The 19,102-nt window shown below is 47.7% G+C and overlaps 4 protein-coding genes across 4 annotated transcripts; 3 read left to right on the forward strand and 1 right to left on the reverse strand.

The window, feature by feature from the left end:
- Positions 1-200: 200 nt before the first annotated feature.
- LOC125534545 (SKP1-like protein 4) lies at positions 201-955 on the forward strand. Its single transcript, XM_048697742.1, has one exon. It carries the CDS (start codon positions 259-261, stop codon positions 763-765), a length of 507 nt encoding a protein of 168 aa, XP_048553699.1. The 5' UTR covers positions 201-258; the 3' UTR covers positions 766-955.
- A 1,912-nt stretch (positions 956-2,867) lies between these two features.
- Positions 2,868-5,313, forward strand: LOC125534544. The gene is made up of 4 exons (XM_048697741.1): positions 2,868-3,202; positions 3,675-3,805; positions 3,908-4,807; positions 4,953-5,313. The coding sequence occupies exons 2-3, from the start codon at positions 3,683-3,685 to the stop codon at positions 4,607-4,609; spliced, it is 825 nt and encodes a 274-aa protein (XP_048553698.1). The 5' UTR covers positions 2,868-3,202; positions 3,675-3,682; the 3' UTR covers positions 4,610-4,807; positions 4,953-5,313.
- A 4,694-nt stretch (positions 5,314-10,007) lies between these two features.
- LOC125540355 (farnesylcysteine lyase-like) lies at positions 10,008-13,237 on the forward strand. Its single transcript, XM_048703965.1, has 5 exons — positions 10,008-10,623; positions 10,983-11,156; positions 11,768-12,127; positions 12,257-12,432; positions 12,598-13,237. The coding sequence occupies exons 1-5, from the start codon at positions 10,126-10,128 to the stop codon at positions 12,887-12,889; spliced, it is 1,500 nt and encodes a 499-aa protein (XP_048559922.1). The 5' UTR covers positions 10,008-10,125; the 3' UTR covers positions 12,890-13,237.
- Positions 13,238-15,644: 2,407 nt separating this feature from the next.
- Positions 15,645-17,931, reverse strand: LOC125540354 (ABC transporter G family member 5-like). The gene has a single exon (XM_048703964.1). It carries the CDS (start codon positions 17,774-17,776, stop codon positions 15,746-15,748), a length of 2,031 nt encoding a protein of 676 aa, XP_048559921.1. The 5' UTR covers positions 17,777-17,931; the 3' UTR covers positions 15,645-15,745.
- Positions 17,932-19,102: the final 1,171 nt, after the last annotated feature.

The following is a 19,102-nucleotide window of genomic DNA, read 5'->3' on the forward strand; positions in this document are numbered from 1 at the left end:
TTGGATCACAATGAGTCAATGATGTCTCACTTTTTAAAATACAATTTAAATGACATGCTATTTTGTATCGATTTAATTTATTTATTTGCAAAACATATTTTAGTGTTATACCACGTGAACTCACACTCACTTGATCAACATTTGAAACGTGCGTTGCACGTGCACGCTTACTAGTCTCCTACAAACACGCGGCGATCCGTCGCAAAGCCCACCCCAACCTCGAAGATCGGCAGAGGAGAGATCCATCCAACAATTACGATGTCCACGTCCACTAATAAGAACAGGAAGAGGGTCCGCCTCCACTCGTCGGATGGCGAGGAGTTCGAGGTGGCGGAGGAGGCCATCGGCGGCGCGTCGGCGACGATCAAGGGCATGCTGGAGGAGGAGGAGTCGATGGTGGCCACCAACAAGGTGATCCCGCTGCCCGTCACCGGCCCCATCCTGGCGCGCGTGCTCGAGTACGTCAACCGGCACTCGGACGAAGAAGACGGCGCCCTGTACCGCTACGGCCCCACCGCCGACGACCCCCTGAGGCGCTTCGATGACCAGTTTGTGCAGGTGGACCAGGACACGCTCTTCGACCTCATCGCGGCGGCCAACTATCTGGAGATGCAGGGGCTCCTGGACCTCACGTGCCGGACGGTGGCGGACCAGATGCGGGGCAAGACCACCGACGAGATCCGCACGCACTTCTACATCCGCAACGACTACACCGCCGATGAGTTGGAGGAGGTCCGTAGGGAGAACTCGTGGTGCTGGGAGTAGCTGCAATCTTGATCACTACTACGCACGTTAGGTAGGCTAGGAGACATATCAATCCATCAATACATCCACGCTTGCTTGAGACTAAATATGTTTTGGCTTGTGTTAATTTGATATATATGTTGATGCAAGCCGATTAACAACTAATCTTGATGTTATGCCGTAAAGAAGAACAGATGTTGTTCCGCCAATTGGTCTAATATCTGTCCTTGCTAATCAATTCTAATATTGTTTGCTACTCCTTCCATCCCAAAATAAGTGTCTCAACTTTATATTAACTTTAGCATAAAGTTGTACTAAATTTAATACACTTATTTTGGGACAGAGGGAGTATACGTTAAGGGAAGCGATTCCCTTCAACCGACTGATCTTGTGCGAGCGTTTGCGGCCTCCATGTCTGTAGGATGGGCTAGTGAAACGGCCGGGAGGTAATCTCACGTTCTGCAACTGGTCCATTGTTTTTGAAAGTGGTTCTGCAACTAATCCCTTGTTGACCTAAAAATAAATCTTCAACACAACCTATGATTCATAAAAGAAATGACCAATGTTGCCAAAAAAAAACTCAACATAATCTATATATGTTGCAAATGTTTCCGCAACAAGACCTTGCAAGTAGAGGAAGATGTTTGGCTGGTCGATTGTGTTAGAACCGATGGCTCGCGAGGCGGCGGATCCGTCCGGCGGCATGTAGCAACCCCCATGTGTTAATGCGTTTCCAAGTTTTCTCAGACATTATATTGTTTTGACAGAGGTAAATGTTTGGTGCCGGCAGGCCGGCTACCTCACACGCACACGTCAGCCCCACCACCGCTTTATCTACTCGAAAATGACCTGGACCATCATCTCCCACCTCCTGATCCCCCTTTTCCTCGGCCTCTTCCCTTCCCATGGCAACAAGCTGACTCCCGTCTCCCATCAATCCACCCACCCATGCTGCTACAGCTCCCCACCAAGGTGCAACCACTGGTTTGCGTTGTGGGAAGAGGGCCCTAGGTGTGTGCCCGCGACAGAGCTGCTGAGACCATGTCGGGCGCCCATGCTACAAAGGACGATGATGGAGGGTGACCACGATGGCGGCTGCAGCCAGGTGAGCGAACGGCGATGCTGGAACCACCAGCCGGTTTTGTTGCAACGGGCGAAGCAGGACCTCGAACCAACATCTCGTTTTGCTGCAACTGATAGTGAAGCTGAAAACTAGTAGTTGTTTTTGCTATAACCGTCAGCATACGGAGTTGCAACTGGCTATGGAGAAGCTGGAACCAGCTGCGAGTGGGTCTGTTGGTGGTCGTTGGCTGCGGTGGAGGAGGCGCCACCACTTATTTTTTCGCATCCAGGGACATGACCAATGCTATAAGGGGTGATTTTTACTGCAACCAACGACGATTTGTGCTGGGACCAGCGAATGTTTTTTGCTGGATCCCATATGGTCAGTGGCTTTTTTGTTGCAACACTAATGTTTTTTGGCTTCGGCCGTTGATGTATTTTGGTGCGGCAGGCACCTACCAATGATGAAGACGATGGGGGAACGGGGTTCTATGGATAGCTCGGACCGTGGCGCCACGTCTGGGTGGTCCATGGTAGGTGGCCCGCGTGCCCGCCCGGGGCCATCGTCATTGGACGGCTTCCGGCGCCCGTGAGAGCCGTTTAGCGCGCTGCCCCACGCGCGACCGCCCATCCGGACCTGCCTGATGGTGCCTTTGGGCCGGGGCGGTCAGGTCCGGTGGAGCCAGGTTAGGGTGATGCGAGCTGTCTAACATGTCTCGACGACGTTTTCCCGGGTGACCCGGCTAGGTGGGCCATAGACGGGTGGACAGCTTGCCTGCACGGGGTCACCGTCATTGTGGGGCGTCGGGCGCAGTCATGAGCGAGGCTTAGCGTGGCGTCTTCTGTAACGTCCGTCCTGGGTCGGATGATATAGGTAGGTCGTTGTGCTCTTTGCGTTCCCAGTTTGAGCGAAGTGAAGTCTATTTAAACACTGTAGAGCATGTCGTGAACGAACCTTGACATTCGAATCCCTGAAATTGATACCCTGACTTCTTCATTCCCGATTGTTTTTTACCTTCAGGCCGTATCCAAACAGAATAGGTCGGGATGAGTGAATTATGCAACACATGTTTGTGGCTCACCTGTCAGCATGAGAAAGAAATTGCGAAGTACTAATTAATAAATACTCCTACTACGTAGAAAATACCCACAGAAACCTGTCCGTTGGATGTGAAATTGCGGTCCAGATAGCAATCTCTGCTCTTCTTATGTTTCTCCCCGAGCAACCGATGCTAGTCCGTGGAGCCACCGGTGGTTACGGCGGCGGCGAGCTCCGTTCCAAGGCGATGATTTCCGCGGCGGCGGCCCAGGGTTACGGCGCGTCTCATCCTTCCTAATCTGCACTCTCCGTCCGGCAATCCCTCCGGAGGCCACTCCGTCCTCCCGAGATCCGAAGGTATCTTGCGTGATGAATTGGTTTATTGCAAGGCAAGGTTGGGGCATTCCTAATCCCTGTTGGAACAAAAATTGATGGACTCGTGCCCTAATGAAATGTGTGATCCAGATTGCAATCCCGATCTAGGGCTCCACGTTGCAAAATCCCCTTTTCTTGTTTTCCAGATTATATATTTCGTTGCCGACATCCTTGTAGTTGTAAATTATTATTAAGATGCCTATGTACACTGTAAGTGCACCGAAAATTCAGTTGTGCGATGCAATCTGGCCTTTTCTTTTTAGCTTTGGTGCCATGAACTGATTCAGGTAGAGTACTGAACTGATATATCCTACATTTAGGCAATTCAGAAGTGCTTCATGAAAGGCTGAAACAACATTGTTGTCGCAGCAAGATAATACTATTATGAAATGAGAAGTATGGCGGACATGGATTATTCCTCCATGACAAGTCTGTACTCTCTCCTGACCTGCAGATACCCTGATGGACCAACGAAGCAGTAGTGGATATACTAGCAGTCAAGAATTCTCTGTAAAAAGCAAATGCGGTTCTTCCAAGAGGATGGCGAGATCATTGGTGGCGGTGGAGCTTCACCTTCTGCCCCATGTAAGGATCGCTGTTTTCACACACTGCTAAATCTTGAGTTCAACAAGGAGTATGAATACTGATTCATGACTACTTTTAAGTTGCTGCTCGTGCTTATTGTAGGATGTGCTGCGTGATATACTGTCGCGGTTATCAATCAGAGATGTCGTGATCTCTCGTGAATGGAGACAGCTAAGGATCTGCCACCCAGACCTGGTGCTCACCCTATACACCTTCTTAGCCAGGACCCAGGATTTGTTTGTAGTTGTCACTAACCAGGAAACTGAGACTACTGAATTCATCACCAATGTGAACAATCTATTGCGCCCACTGTGGTCTACTTCTACTACAACTACGACTACGCTGGACAAGTTTGCTGTCGAATTTGGGCTTCGCAGAAAGCACCAGTATCACATTGATAGATGGGTTAACTTCGCCACCGCGTCAAGGGCTAAGCACATTGCTCTAGATTTCACAGAATTCACTTTCTTCGACTCTACGTGTTGCAAGAACATGTATATTTTCCCTCTGTGCAAATTCAGTGGTCAAAACGGCTCTTGTGTCAAGTCTCTTAATCTGGGCTACGTAAGTTTAAAACTGCCCCTCAGTTTCTGTGGTCTCACAAACCTTCAGAAACTCACGCTAAATATGGTATCCATCAGTGGAAGTGATCTCCAGTGCCTGTTGCTGAGCTGTGCTCTTCTCGAGAGTATAAGCATAGAGCGGTGCTCCTCCTCAAGTCTACGCATACGACAGGAGCTGTACCGGTTGCAGTACCTGCGTGTGCGCCATTGCAAACTGAAAATGATAGAGTTGTGTGCGTAGAGTCTTACCAAATTTGAGCTTGACGAGGATCTGACGGAAATTGTGCTCATTCAATGTTTGAAGTTGTCAGAGGCAACATTCGTGTCAAACATGAGAGAGCACTCATTTGACAACTATGGTTTCAGGTTCACCTTCACCGACCTTCCAACTGCCCTTCCTCATGTGCATAAACTATTCCTACTTTTGAATGTTGATCAGGTTTGCTCTTGAAAAGAAGAATCTCATTGTATTTCCTTTGATTTTCTCCAGCACCATAATTACATTCAGGCGCATGGTGATTTGCCACGTGCATTGGTATCAAATTAATTTATCTTGCTGAGGCCGTGCATTATTTCTGTTCCAGGTGCCAAGATTCACTGAAGCCCAGAGTAGGTTCAGCAACTTGAGGAATCTGAACATGAACCTTCTTGATTACTATTTTGATCCAGAGGATACCAGTTGGGTTTTGGGACTGGTTGATCTCTTGGAATTAGCACCTCTCTTAGCAGAAATGGAACTGCATGTAAGTGAGCCAAACATTAATTATGGTACTCCCTCCAATCCATATTAATAGTCACAACTTTAGTACGTAGAGTACAAAGTTGTACTAAAGCTGCGAAAATTAACATGGATCGGAGACAGTAACATTTTGTGCTATTATGTTTGATCTCGACACTAGAACATATATGTATATTGAAATGAATGGATATATGCACGCAAATTATTACGAATGGTCCTACATGTTGGCTTCCTGAACCGAAGATGGTGAGAGCTGTGCAGGGGCCTCTACATGGTCACCTCAGAAGTGTCCACATGTCGGGAATTTGTCACGTATTCGGGCTACTTGAGCTGGCACTCTACATCCTCGGGAATGCTACTGTGCTTGAACATATGGTAATATATCCAGTGGTACATGCCAATGGATTTAACGATGATATCCATTCGTTCAGCGAGCCTGTTAATGTTGACGAGTGGGACAATTACTACGTCGGAGGCGAGGGTGACTGCAAAACAACACCTTGGCAGAGATGAGTTCCGCCATATCCTCACCTTTCTATGAATATAAATAGTGCCAGACCTGGTGACACGATGATTGATCGATCCGCTCGGCGTGGTAATCCATCAGGATCTTTTCGTTTTCACTCCCTTTGAAGCTTTCTGAGATCTTGCACGACTCGGTTGGAAGGGAGAGCCAGACACGTACAAGCTGAACGCTGCATGAAATTTCAATTGTGTACTCCGGACTTTGCTTGCAATCTGGATTGTTTTTCTGCTTTCAGCCTATGTCCTCTTCTTTGGCACTGGTACTAAGAGCAGAAGGCGGGTACTAGTAATGAACTGGCCTTTTCCCTTTCTGAAATTCTGTGATTGTTATTGTCCGTTTCTATTTATCAAACCAAAAACTACGCGTGAAATGTATTGATCTGTTCATTGATCACCCGTCTCATCTAGTATGCGTATAGATGTGGGTCGGCAAAGGGCAAGAGGAAGGTACACTGGAAGAATTGGGATCATCTCATGCAGCCCAAGGACAGGGGGGGTATTGGCTTTCGTGATTTCAGGTTGTTTGATCAAGCTCTGTTGGCTAGGCAGGCGTGGAGGCTACTAACCAAGCCTGATAGCCTTTGTGCCAGGGTCTTAAAGGCACGTTATTATCCGGATGGTAAACTGGAAGATACAGTCTTTGCTGGAAACGGTTCATCTTCATGGCAAGCTATATGTCATGGTCTGGAGCTGTTGAAAAAAGGGCTGCTGTGGAGAGTTGGAAACGGTGCAAGCATAAGGGTTTGGAGAGACAGCTGGATCCCGAGACCCTTCTCTTATAAACCGATTTCTCCGCAAGGACAATGCCGCATCCGATTCGTCTCTGGGTTTCTGAACCCTAATGGGTCGTGGAATATTGAGCTCCTTCAGAACTACTTTGTGGATGCAGATGTGCATGAGATATTGAAGATTCGCGCCTCTCCTAGAATGGAGGGAGATGTCATTGCATGGGGCCCTGGGCGGCATGGATTTTTTTTCTGTCAAATCAGCATATGAATTGGCCTTTGACGAGGAGCATCGTAGTACTGCGACTGCATCCAGCACATCGCCTTCAGGGAGCTGTGCATGCTGGGATTTCATCTGGAAGTGTGAAGCCCCCCCAACTGTCAAGCACTTTGCATGGCGCATGGCAATCGATGCACTTCCTACCTGGCAGAGGAAATATCGCATTGGGCTGGAGACTAGTGGTTTATGCCCAGTGTGTGGGACTGAAGAGGAGGATAATTTCCATCCGTTTGTCCGATGCCAATTCGGTCGTGATCTGTTTCTGGCCATGGCCAAGGTATGGCTGCTTCCCGACATCGCATCTATGTTGAATAATGGCAAGGAATGGCTGCTACACGTTCTGAGTCCTCTTACTAATCTTGAGCGCACAATGATACTAATGATCTTTTGGAGAAGTTGGTTTGTCCGGAATGAGCTCACTCATGCTAAGCCTGCCCCGCCGATGGAAGCCTCCGTACGCTTTCTGCAAAGTTACTTGGAGTCTTTGATTGGTATCAAGCAAAACCCACAAGCTGATCTTACCAAGGGAAAATCATATGTTGAATGGCGAATGCCAAGGAAGAAGGGGAGTAGTGCTGGAGTGCAGGAGGAACGAAGATGGACGAAGCCAAACCTGGGGTGGTGCAAGTTGAACACGGATGGATCCTTTTCTGTATCAGGTGAAGCTGGGGCGGGTATGATCTTGCATGATCATATGGGCGCGATCAATTATTCCGCTTGCAGGGTGTTGTATTCGTGCAGAGACCCCCTCGAGACGGAGCTGTGCGCGTGTATGAAGGGCTTGTCCTTGGCGATACAACGATGTGACGTGCCGATAGCGTTGGAGCTGGATTCTCTTGAAGCGGTCACTCTTATATCAAGATCGGGAACGGATCGCTCGGTTTACTCTTCAACTGTTAGAGAAATTAAGTACTTATTGGGTCTAAGAAAAACATGTATTTCCAACTCAGAATAAAGCTAGTGATAGCTTAGCTAGTTTTGCTAGAACCCAAGGTAGAACCATGACTTGGTTAGGAGGTGGTCCAGTTGAGGTCGTGGAAATAGCATCGGATGATTGTAAGGACCTTGTGATTGAGTAATACAATGCTATTTCACCCGCAAAAAAAAGTATGCGTATAGATGTCAGTATGTATGAAGTGAATCAATTAAGAGTGATGCAGAAGCAGCACTGGCGAGCTTCAGTCTCCTTCCTTTTGGATGCCTTCAGGAATACTCCCTCTGTCCGGAATTACTTGTCGCAGAAATGGGTAAAAATGGATGTATTTAGAACTAAAATATGTCTAAATACGTCTAATTGTGGACGGAAGGAGTAAATAAGAACTAGTCAGAAGGGAGGCATGTACAGCCGAATGATTAGAAACATAGGCAGTTGGTAGGTGCACTAAAATTCAGCTGCAGCAGCACTTTTGGGTGCGATCTGGATTTTGTTCTTTTTGGCTTTGGTACTATGAACATAAGCACGTACGGATGAACCGATATGTGTACTCTTTCGTTAATGGAGTCCGGGGATTTTGATCTCTTTTATGCAGACAAAAAGTGCATGGAAATTATTGATTGATTCTCATCTATGGGTCTATTAATGGCTGTATAGCTCTTATCCAGTCGCCGGCTCTTTGTTGCATCGTTGCAGGTTCGTTTGGTAGTTGTGGTTGGTTTCTATTTTGTCCTTCGTTGAATTTAGTTACTTTAGTCCTTTAGGGGAGAGTTAAAGGAAGCAACTTCATATAGTTGAAATTAAGCTATGATGCTTTTAGCTTGTTATATATATTATATTTGATAGAAAACAAAATCCAAAAAAATGGACAATCTACAGCTTTGAATATGCGCTTACAAAACGCAAACCCTAAGAAGATTAATTAAAATACATGCACTGCCAGCTCTTTGTTGCATCATTGCAGGTTCGCTTGGTAGTTGTGGTTGGTTTTTATTTTGCTCTTCATTGAACTTAGTTACTTTAATCCTTTAGGAGAGAGTTAAATGGAAGCAACTTCATACACTTGAAATTGAACTATGATGCTTTAGGTTGTCATATATTATATATTTGATAGAGAACAAAATCCAAAAAAAGGACAATCTACAACTTAGAATATGGGCTTACAAAACCCAAACCCTAAAAAGATTAATTAAATACAAGCACCGCCAGATCATTGCAGGTTCGCTTGGTAGTTGTCGTTGGATTTCTTTTGTTTAGTTACTTTAGTCTTTAGGAGAGAGCTAAATGGAAAATTGAGCTATGATGCTTTAGGTCGTTATATATTATATATTTAATAGAAAACAAAATTTAAAAAAGAGCAATCTGCAACTTAGAATATGGACTTACAAAACCAAAGCCCTAAAAAGATTAATTAAAGACAAGCACCACAGATCATTGCCCAAATCCTCTGTGTCCCTCTCTCTGTCTCGTCTTCTCTTCCCCTCTCTTTGTCCTCTCTCATACTCGCCTGCTATCTCTATCTCCTTGCTTCTCTTTGTTTCTCTGATCTCGTATGCTTGATGATTGGTATTTGTATGCTAATTTGATGTGTGCTAGTGAAATTTTTGGATGATTGTTTTGTATGGAGTACAAGTTGTATGATTGATGGCCGCTTAGTACAATTTTTGTAGCGGTATAGATTGATGGCTTAGAATTTTGGTATGTTTACACATGGATGTTGTAGATGGTAAAAGTGAAGGCACCAAAAACTATTGATGCCAATAACAAGCCGAAAAGAACTGTCTCTTAGCCTTGTATGCATATGGTTTTAATTTTAGTTAGCTTAGCTAGCTTAATAGTTTACTTTCCTTAGATTTTTTATTGAACTGTTAAACCATTAGTAAGTTTAAACGGAGCCGTTTACATCCCTATGAGTAGACCTGAGCATTGGCAGGCCGACCCGACTTTAGTTAGCTTAGCTAGCTTAATAGTTTGTTTTTCTTAGATTCTTTATTAAACTGTTAGATTATTAGTGGGTGTAAACGGGGCCGTTTACATCCCTATGAGTAGACGTGAGCATTAGCAACCCAACATGAGCCTGACCAAGAAAACCAAAGTCGGGTTGCCATTGGGGCCGGGCTTGGGCTTTGTTTTGCAGCCCGAAAGGTAGTTCGTGCTGGGTTCGGGCTTCTCTTTTCCTGTATTTCAGGTCGGGCTTTCGGGTTTCGGGCCTGGCTTGCACGTGCATATACAATAAAAAAATATGTTCACAGACTTTTGGCTTGATTTCATGCTGGGTTCGGGTTTGAAAACAGCGCGTATTTCGGGCTTCAGGCCGGGCTCGGGCTTGATACAAAAAGGTTGGGCTTTTACATGCCCGGCCCGGCCCGGCCCGACGTTTGCCCAAGTTTACTTTTGAGCATTACTGCCGTCATCAGTCGTATCGAACCTGTTTTATTTTTGACACTGTTAATTAACAGGAAAAAAAGTGTAGCACACGCGCAGAAAAAAAGAGTGAACGGCGGCGACCGACTCCGGCGCCGCGAATCACCACCACCACCCGTTGACTCCGGCGATGCCGCCCCCTTTCCTCCTCCCCGTCCTCCTCCTCGTGCTTCCCCCCTCCCCGCAGGCCGCCGCCGCCGCCGAGGACATCTGCATCGTCGGCAGCGGCATCTCGGGCGCCTCCACGGCCTTCTTCCTCACCAACTACACCGCCCCCTACCCGGCCCCGCAGCTCCGCGTCTTCGAGCGCCGTGACAGGGTCGGCGGCCGCCTCGCCACCGTCACCGTCGCCGGCGAAGTCTTCGAGGCCGGCGGCTCCATCATCCACCCGCGCAACCTCCACGTGCGCCGCTTCGCCGACCTCCTCGGCCTCACCGCCAAGACCGGCGGCGACGACGACGAGGACTGGCTCGGGATCTGGGACGGCGCCCGCTTCGTCTTCAAGACTCTCCGCCCGCCCCCGCCGGGGAGCTCCTGGCTGCGCCGCAAGCTCCACGGCCTCGCCAACTCGCTCCTGCTGCTCAGGCGATATGGTCTCTCTCTGCTCAGGATGGACAGCTTCGTGCAGGTTCATTCACCCTCTTCCTACTACTACTCCATTAGTGATTATCTGTTCTAGCAAAAACTTCACATTCGCAAATTAGATTATGGGCCTTCTGTTCTGGGAATTTATGGTACAAGTTCAGTTAAACTTGATTACTGTGGCCCTTTGAGATCTCAGCAAACAATTCTAGTCTGCTTGATAGTTTGACTTGTAGTTTTAGTGTTATCTTTATGTGGACATGATTGCGTCCTTTACCTTATAAACTGGCTCTGCTTTTCATTTTACCTCTTTCTCAGTTGGGATGAAATGGTGCGCATGTTCTCTAGGTTTCAGTAATCATATGGTGAAGTGCATTGAATTAATACTCACACATTGCTATGCAGGAAATGTTGCAAAAGTTTATGCTTTACTACAACGGATTCGAGTCCCGGCCTGTGTTCGACAACGTTGAGGAGATGCTCAAATGGTCAGGCCTCTATGGGCTCACTCGCAGGACCCTAGAGGAGGAGCTCATTGATGCCGGGCTGAATACTCAGACCATATCAGAGCTTGTCACTGTATGTTTCATTTCCTTCTTTCATCTAAACTGATAACTCACAGTTTTCTATGTTAGCAATATTTCTGAGCTATTCTAAATAATCAGCCTCTCTGCATTGCACTTTGCAGGGGTAAGACTAGGTTCCTATAATCCCTCCCCAGACCCCACCTTGTGTGGGAGCTTCTATGCACTGGGTCTGTCCTTTCTATGCTCCAATAGTTGCGTTTACTGGAATATATGTTAACCCACATTTCGGTGATATCCACCTTCCACTTTTTTTCTGTATATCTGTTTGGCTTCAAGACTATTATCTTAAATATAGGTTGTAGCACTCTAGGACTAATGAAGAATTAATATATGTTAACCCGCATTTCAGTTAATAACCACCTTTCCACTTTCATCCTGTATATCTATTTGGCTTCAAGACTATTATTATCTTCAGAAGACCTTACTAGCAAAACATATTGTAAATGGTATATTGGTCAGGACTAATTTGCTGATATGTGGCTGGAAGATCTAGCATATACCATTACAGTTGGAAAATCTTAATTCAGTAGCTTCTGAAAAAACCTCAGTCTCCTGCTGATAACTATGTTCCTGATGTTATGCCCCCTTGTCGGCCCCGGACAGGTAATAACAAGGATCAACTATGGACAAAGCACGAGCATAAGTGGTCTAGCGGGCGCTGTGTCTTTAGCTGGCTCCGAGTCTGGACTGTGGTCTATCAAAGGAGGCAACTGGCAGCTAGCTGCTGGGTTGCTCAAGACTGCTAACGCCACTCTGCATCTCCAAGAAGGCATAGAGTCAATCTCTGATGCAGGGGATTACTATGTTCTGAAATCGAATAAAGGTCATGAGTATAACTGCACGGTGACGGTTGTTGCAACGCCCCTCGATGAGGTGAACATTACGTTTATCCCTCCGATCTCTATTCCACCAAGGAAGATGCAGCATACCCATACAACCTTCGTCAGAGGCCTCTTGGACCCTGTAAGTGTTGTTTGCACTTCATTCCTTCCTGTAGCCTATTGTTTTGAAGCACTAAACTTGTCTAGTCTTGGTTAGTTACCACGAGAAAGAAAACCACTTACCTGTGCTGTCTTTTATGTTTCCATGTAGAAATTCTTTGGTCTGAGTTCCGTGTCCGACATTCCAGAGCTGATAGGAACCATGGAGCTCCCTGATATCCCCTTCTCGTGCATCTCAGTTCGGAAGAAGCACGGCGAACATGACATGACTTACAAAATTTTCTCACGTGTGAAGCTGGAGGATGCTTTGTTGGATCAGATGTTCAGGTTAGAGCTTGAATATAAACAAAATTTCCATTTAGTTGTTAAAGTAGACATGGCTAGGCTATTTTGGTGCCAGCATGATATCTTCTTCCTTGAAGAGCTGGTATCTTTTTTATGCAAAAAAAAATAGGTGTTATCTTATCTGTGGCAATGCACAATGTACAACAGCACAAGGGAGGAGACCATCCGGATAGACTGGCCTGCTTACCCCCATTACCAGGCCCCGGAGGATTTCGCACCGATCATACTGGACGGCAGGCACCTGTACTACGTGAACACCTTTGAGAGCGCGGCGAGTGCCATGGAGACAGGGGCCGTCGCCGCGGAGAATGTGGCGAGGCTCATCATCTCGAGGCTGCCTCTCGGGTTACGAGCCGGGCTCTCGTCGGCGGCGGTACCTGAGCCTCATATTGAGTCATCTGCCGGCGAGGAGGAAGGTCCCCGGCGTGTGGATCTGTGAGTGGATGTGGAAGATGCTTACTAGTTTTGATGCCTGGGATCACTGCAGTTTTCTTTCAGTACCAGTTGTTCCCTCATGTTTCCCTCGGTGACATCAATTGCATTCTGGCTGTGGATGAATGTAGAGTGTAGGATGAAATTCAATTTTACAGATTCAGGAGCTGTTGTGCATCCACTATGTAATACTCTGCGAAAATACATCACCAGTACATCACCTTGGTTATACCATGTGCCGAGGCATGTATTTTCCACATTGTCAACACACAGCATTGTGTAGACAATTGATGCTACTGTGTATTAGACCCAATGAATGTATACAGAAATGAAAGTGGGAGTATATTTTTTATTAGCCTTGGACCCTATTTTTGTAACCCTACGGCGTGAATGATTTTGTTTCAAATTTTCATAAACTGTATTTTTGTCTACTCCCTCCAAGTAGAGGCAGAGGGCAGAAGAGTACTCTTCCATTCTGCTTGGTTCTCCCTTGCATTATGCTTGCCTGGCTTGGATCTGCCGCGGACGACTAGTTACCTAACCAAACAAAGAAATGGGGAATGATTTGACTGATCTTGCTCAGGTCACCTACATGTTCTGGAAGCCTTTTGTCGGCGAATAGTCTTCTTCAGGGTGCCCACGGCCCTGCAGGTATGTAACTCTGCTTTTCCTCTCCTGTTCCATTCATCTTTTACTTTACAATCTGATGCTACATTTCACTGTTTATTATGGCATCTCTTCCTACAGAATTACAGCATTAATAAAGATGTTATGTTTATTAACAGGGTAATCAACTACATCTGTTGTACTGCTATGTACTAACTGATAGCCGACAGTCCATGCATTTGGCTGTATGACTGCTTCCAGTTGTTTTTCCTAGAAATTGTTTGGGAACTAGTACTAATCATTCTGATGCTTGTGGTGACAGAGGATCTCCTCCTATCCGCAACATTGTTGGGACTTGGGAGATACATGATCTCCTTCACAAGATCATCCCTCCAATAGCCAAGGCGAAGAGCTTCGATGATGACCAGAGTTGCCGAACACGCCATATGATGCTATCGAGCTATGTTGGGCCTCGAGCCCTTAATATGTACTGTAATTCTGTGAGACCTTCCTTTCCAGTGTGACGTAGCGCTGTCTGTGTAGTGACATAGTCCCGGGTAGAACTGAATGGTGACTTTGTAGCTGTTGTCACTCACCCCTGGGCTGTCAGGTGTTGAGCCTACTTGTTGGTAGAACCTGCAAAATGTACCTAAAGGTTAACCCTAGCTGTCAAACCTTATTGGTAATGTTTGCATAATTTCTTAGCAATTAATTTAGGACCCTAATAGCTGGGACACATCAGCTGGGGGTTACCCTTCAACGAACATTTGTGTGTTCATGAAGGTGCCCTCCAGCGAACATTTCAGGCCGTTCGCTCTAGGGAGGGCAAGAGCGAATCCCCCATTGGCCCAGTTTACTATTTTTTAATAAACATAACCATGACAAAAAATACATATTTTTCTCATAAAAAGAGAGAAACATAAAAATGTATACTTTCCATGATATGAAAATATGAAAAATACTTTACAAAAAGCTTTGCCAATTTATAAATTTACAGAAATTGTATGATTAAGATAAAAATGTCAATAAAAATAAAAATCTTAAAAAATTCCATGTCAGTGATTTTTTTTTAAAAAAAATTGATGCCAATAAAAGTAAAATTGACACCCTCTAAAATAATAAAACTGCCATCTTGGTAATAATAAAAATGCCATGCCAATAATAATAAAAATCGCAGGCTCTCAATAATAAAACTGCCATCCAGTTAATCATAAAACTGACATCCTTGTAATAATAAAAATGCCATGTTATTAATAAATATAAAGGCCACGCTCTAACTCATACATTTTTCATTCTCTTAAAAATGAATATATCATGCTATTTTATTTTAAAATGTCATGCTTTTAGTAATTAAATTGCCATCCTCTTAATGATAAAATTATATGTTATTAATTATTAAAATGCCTTGCGCTTAGTAATTAAAATTGCGATGTAAGAAAGCAAAATAGCAATTCCGAAATTGCCTTGAATAAGTGATAATTTCCCAAAAGCTTGCCATGTAAGGCATTACAAAAAAAGACCTAGGAATTTCCATGCTACATATAATAAAAATGCACATGCAAGTTTTTTTAAAAAAACCCTATGAAATAGGGATTTTTTGCTCTTTCAAAAATGGGAAAAATTCTGGATTTTGGTTTTTTTGTAGGAAAAAATGAATAATTTAGAAGAATTTAGCTTCAAATACATATAAACAAGTTCAGTACATGTAATTCACAAAACCTGCTTCAGTCCAACTGGTAGAGCCTGCGGGTCTCCCATAGGAGGTCTGGAGTTTGAGTTCCCTGATCGCACACCTTGCACAAATTTTTTGGAAGAAAAAAAGCGAGCGTTCGCTAGGGAACACTTTACAGCGAACGACGTCAGCAGATCTACGTGGCGTTCGCCCTGCGCCAAGATCCGTGCATCGGTAGGGAAGGCGTTCGCCTGGGTTGGCCTCCGATGATCGTTCGCCAAATTTAATTTCCGTTAATTAATAGGACATTTTTCTCCATTATACGAGATGTTAATATCTTTTTATATAAAATGGAGTTAAATCTTGACCTCCATATACTTTTAGAGCCATGGAACCATTACATCTAAAGCTAATCCATTGTATATAATATAAGTGCTTCCCATATAATAATATGTAGGTAATGCCTTGTGTGATTCATGTTGGATGATGTAGACGAAATATAATTAGTCCCTCTACTCATCACAAGTCCCATAATTTACAACCAAAATCATAGCAAGATCTATAAAACACATGCAAGGAACGGATTCAAGCTTTGGTACTGGTAGATGCAGAGAAGCAAGCAGAGTAGTGTGAGGAGGAAGACAGCAATGCGGACCGCGCGGCGGCCCTGAGCGTGAGGCTGCAGCGGACGCGGAGCACGGCGTAGCCGAGCACCCGGTAGAAGGCGACGAAGCCGACCATGACCGCCACGTTCCTCCACCGGCACTCCTCCCCGATCCCCTCCCGCCGGAGCACCTCGTCGCCGGTCGCCACGCACACCCCCATCGCCCTTGCCGCGCACTTGCCGCCGAACTCGTTCAGCAGCAGCGCCTCGAACGGCCACTTGAAGAGCGACAGGTAGTGCATCGGCACCCAGTACGCCGGCATCGCCGACCGCCGGATGAAGTAGCCGGAGAAGAGGAAGAAGGAGCCCATCACGCCCTGCACCGCCGCGTTCCCCACTACGAAGTCCGGCGCCGCCGCCGCGAAGCACGCCACCACCGAGTTGGCCGTGTAGAGGACCAGCCAGATGAGGAGCAGGAAGTAGAAGAATGCCGGCGCCGTGCGGCGCAGCCCCGTCAGCCAGTACGCCGGCGCCGCGAACACCGCCGCCAGCACCAGCTGGAACGGCAGGAACACCAGGGCGTTCGCCACTGCGTAGGCGGACACGCGGTAGGCGCCCGATGAGGTCTCCTTGGCCAGGATCTCCCGCTCCTGCAGGAACACCGGCAGCGCCTCCGTCGTGGACGAGAGCAGGAAGGTGAGGAGGAACGCGAAGAGGCCGACCCGCTCCGCCACCTTGTCTTCGGCGAGGTCGTAGAAGATGGAGCCGAGGGCGAGCCCGGCGACGAGCATGCACACGGTGCGGCACGCGAAGAGCTGCCGCGTCCGCGCCACGTTCTTGAAGAAGCGCTGCGACAGCACCGCCACCTCGACCGGCCACGAGTTGGCGTACTGGTGTTGCCCATTGCTGTTTCCACCGGCGGCGAGCGTGCTGGAGGAGTCGTCCTCGGCTTGGGCCTGGAGCTTGTGCTGCTGGAAGAGCTGCTGCAGCGTGCACCGGCGGTCGCGCTGCTGCTGCTGCTGGAGGTGGAGGTGGAGGCGGAGCTCGTCCACGGAGTCGATGGCGAACTCGACGGCGTCCACGTGCGGGGGCAGGTGGAGGCCGGCGCCGGTGAGCAGGGCGTGGAGCTCGTCGACGGAGCCGTGGTGGAGCACGGAGCCCGCGGCGAGCAGGAGCACGGCGTCGAACATCTTGACAATGCGCGCGCCGGGCTGGTGGATGCTGAGCACCACGGTGCGGCCCCGCGACTCGGCCATTGCCCGCAGCGCGCCGACGATCTGGAGCGCGGACGCGCTGTCGAGGCCGGAGGTGGGCTCGTCGAGCACCAGCACGGCGGGGTCGCGCACGGCCTCGACACCGATGGACACGCGGCGCCGCTCGCCTCCGGAGAGGTCCTTGACCCTGGCGTCGGCGACGCGGGCCAGGGCGAGGTCGTCGACGAGCGCGTCAACCGCGGCGGCGTCGTACGCGTCTGGGCCGAGGCGGAGGCGCGCGCTGAAATGGAGCGTCTCGCGCACGGTAAGCAGCGGGAAGAGGACGTCGCGCTGGGTGACGTAGCCGCAGAGGCGGCGCAGGGCGGCGGCGTCGACAGGGGAGCCATTGACGCGGAGGTCAGTAGGACTGGACGAGCTGGGCTCAAGGCGGCCGGAGAGGATCTCGAGCAGCGTGGACTTGCCGGCGCCGCTGGGGCCGACGATGGCGAGCAGCTCGCCAGGGCGGGCGCGGCAGCTGACGTTGCGGAGCACGAGGCGGCACCGGCTGCTGCGGCTGACCGGCGGAGGCGCAGGCGCAGCGGGGTCGCCGGCGGCGTCGAGGAGGAGGTCGTCGGGCCTGCTCCATATCTTGAGCGGGTGAGGCCGGGCGGAGACGGTGATGTGGTAGTTGATGCCCACGGCCTCCACCTCGCACCTGCAGCTTTCTACCCCGCCGCCGCTCTTCATGGATTCGCTCGCCAGCTCGTCGTCTTCCTGGATGGTCGCTAGTAAAGGTGGTGCTTCACCTGCCGGATGCATGGAAGACGATGAGCTTCGTGGTCGCTGGCTTTATCGTTTGCGTTGGCGTCTGCTTAAGTGAAGCTTGGATGATTGGGCTTGGCTGAGCTTAGTTTGGCTTGCTCGGTGGGTGTACATGCATGGCCATGGGAGTGTGAGCTTGGAGTGGAGTGGCACATGATGATACCATGTATACGTGCTGGTCTTCTTGGAAGGTGGCGGGCAGCCACGGCTGACGATTTGACCACTATGCCCCTGTCTCTGTATTCTCCAAGTTTCTTTTTCCCAATGAGAGTGTATACCCTCTCGCCTTCTTTTATCCACCTTTCAACGTGTTAGATTCGTGCATTTTATTTTAGTGATATATAGTGAAACATTTGATAGACTAGACTTTCAAACAAAAAAGAAATTCCCAAGGAGACGCATCAACGCTAACCCTGCTTTGCCATAGGAATTTTTAGAAGCATCGCAACAATGTGAATTGCTCGTGAGAACGCCTACATTTGACGGGTGCGGCTAACGGCGGCAGCTGAACCCATCAAACAGAGGGGGCAACCATGACACGGCGTTGTGATGTACTCCCTTGCTTGTGGTGTCCACTTTCTATTCACGTTGATCTCTCTTACAAACATTTGCCTTCTGGGTTATTGAGCATTAAAACAAACAAAGCCATGGTTCTCTTTTGTGCGCAATGACGGAGGGTAATTAGCTGGTGACCTACCGGGTAGCGATTTTATGAATTTCCACTCAATAATACATCAAATTCAGTGATTTGGAATCGACAAACCACACACATTTTAGGGATAAAACAAAAGTATGCCACTCAAACACATGTATTTTTTGTTCATTGCACCTAAGCTGAGGTAGCTACATTAATAGAGAACAAATACACCGTGTTCAATGTTCATCCATGAAACAATGCATCACCAACTAACTTTTTGTTGGCGTCAGATACTTTTCGATGTGAAGTCGTGGACCTAGGTAAGAGTCATGACGGCACGATCTCGGAGTTTCTGCAATAGAAGTGTCAACAATGTTTTCAACGATGAATTTGGGATTCTCGGCTGCTATGTGTGGGGTGGGTTGTTGGGGGCTTGGAAGAGAATTGCGACGTTCTCTGCATATGTAAGATCAGAGGGGGGAAGGTCGCGGCAAATATGGGCATATGAGGGAGGATACCCAATGCAAGGTTACATAATGTTTTTGTGCTCTGGAATCGTGTGATGGATATTTAGGATTTAATGATAAAAGGTAGATATAGGGAGATTTCAGTTTACAAACGCCCCAAGTTTAATCTCTTGTGGGTTAAAAATATCACGGTCTTTCTATCCATCAACTGCTTTTTTT

This window comes from Triticum urartu, chromosome 2, assembly GCF_003073215.2.
Source record: "Triticum urartu cultivar G1812 chromosome 2, Tu2.1, whole genome shotgun sequence".
NCBI lineage: Eukaryota > Viridiplantae > Streptophyta > Magnoliopsida > Poales > Poaceae > Triticum > Triticum urartu.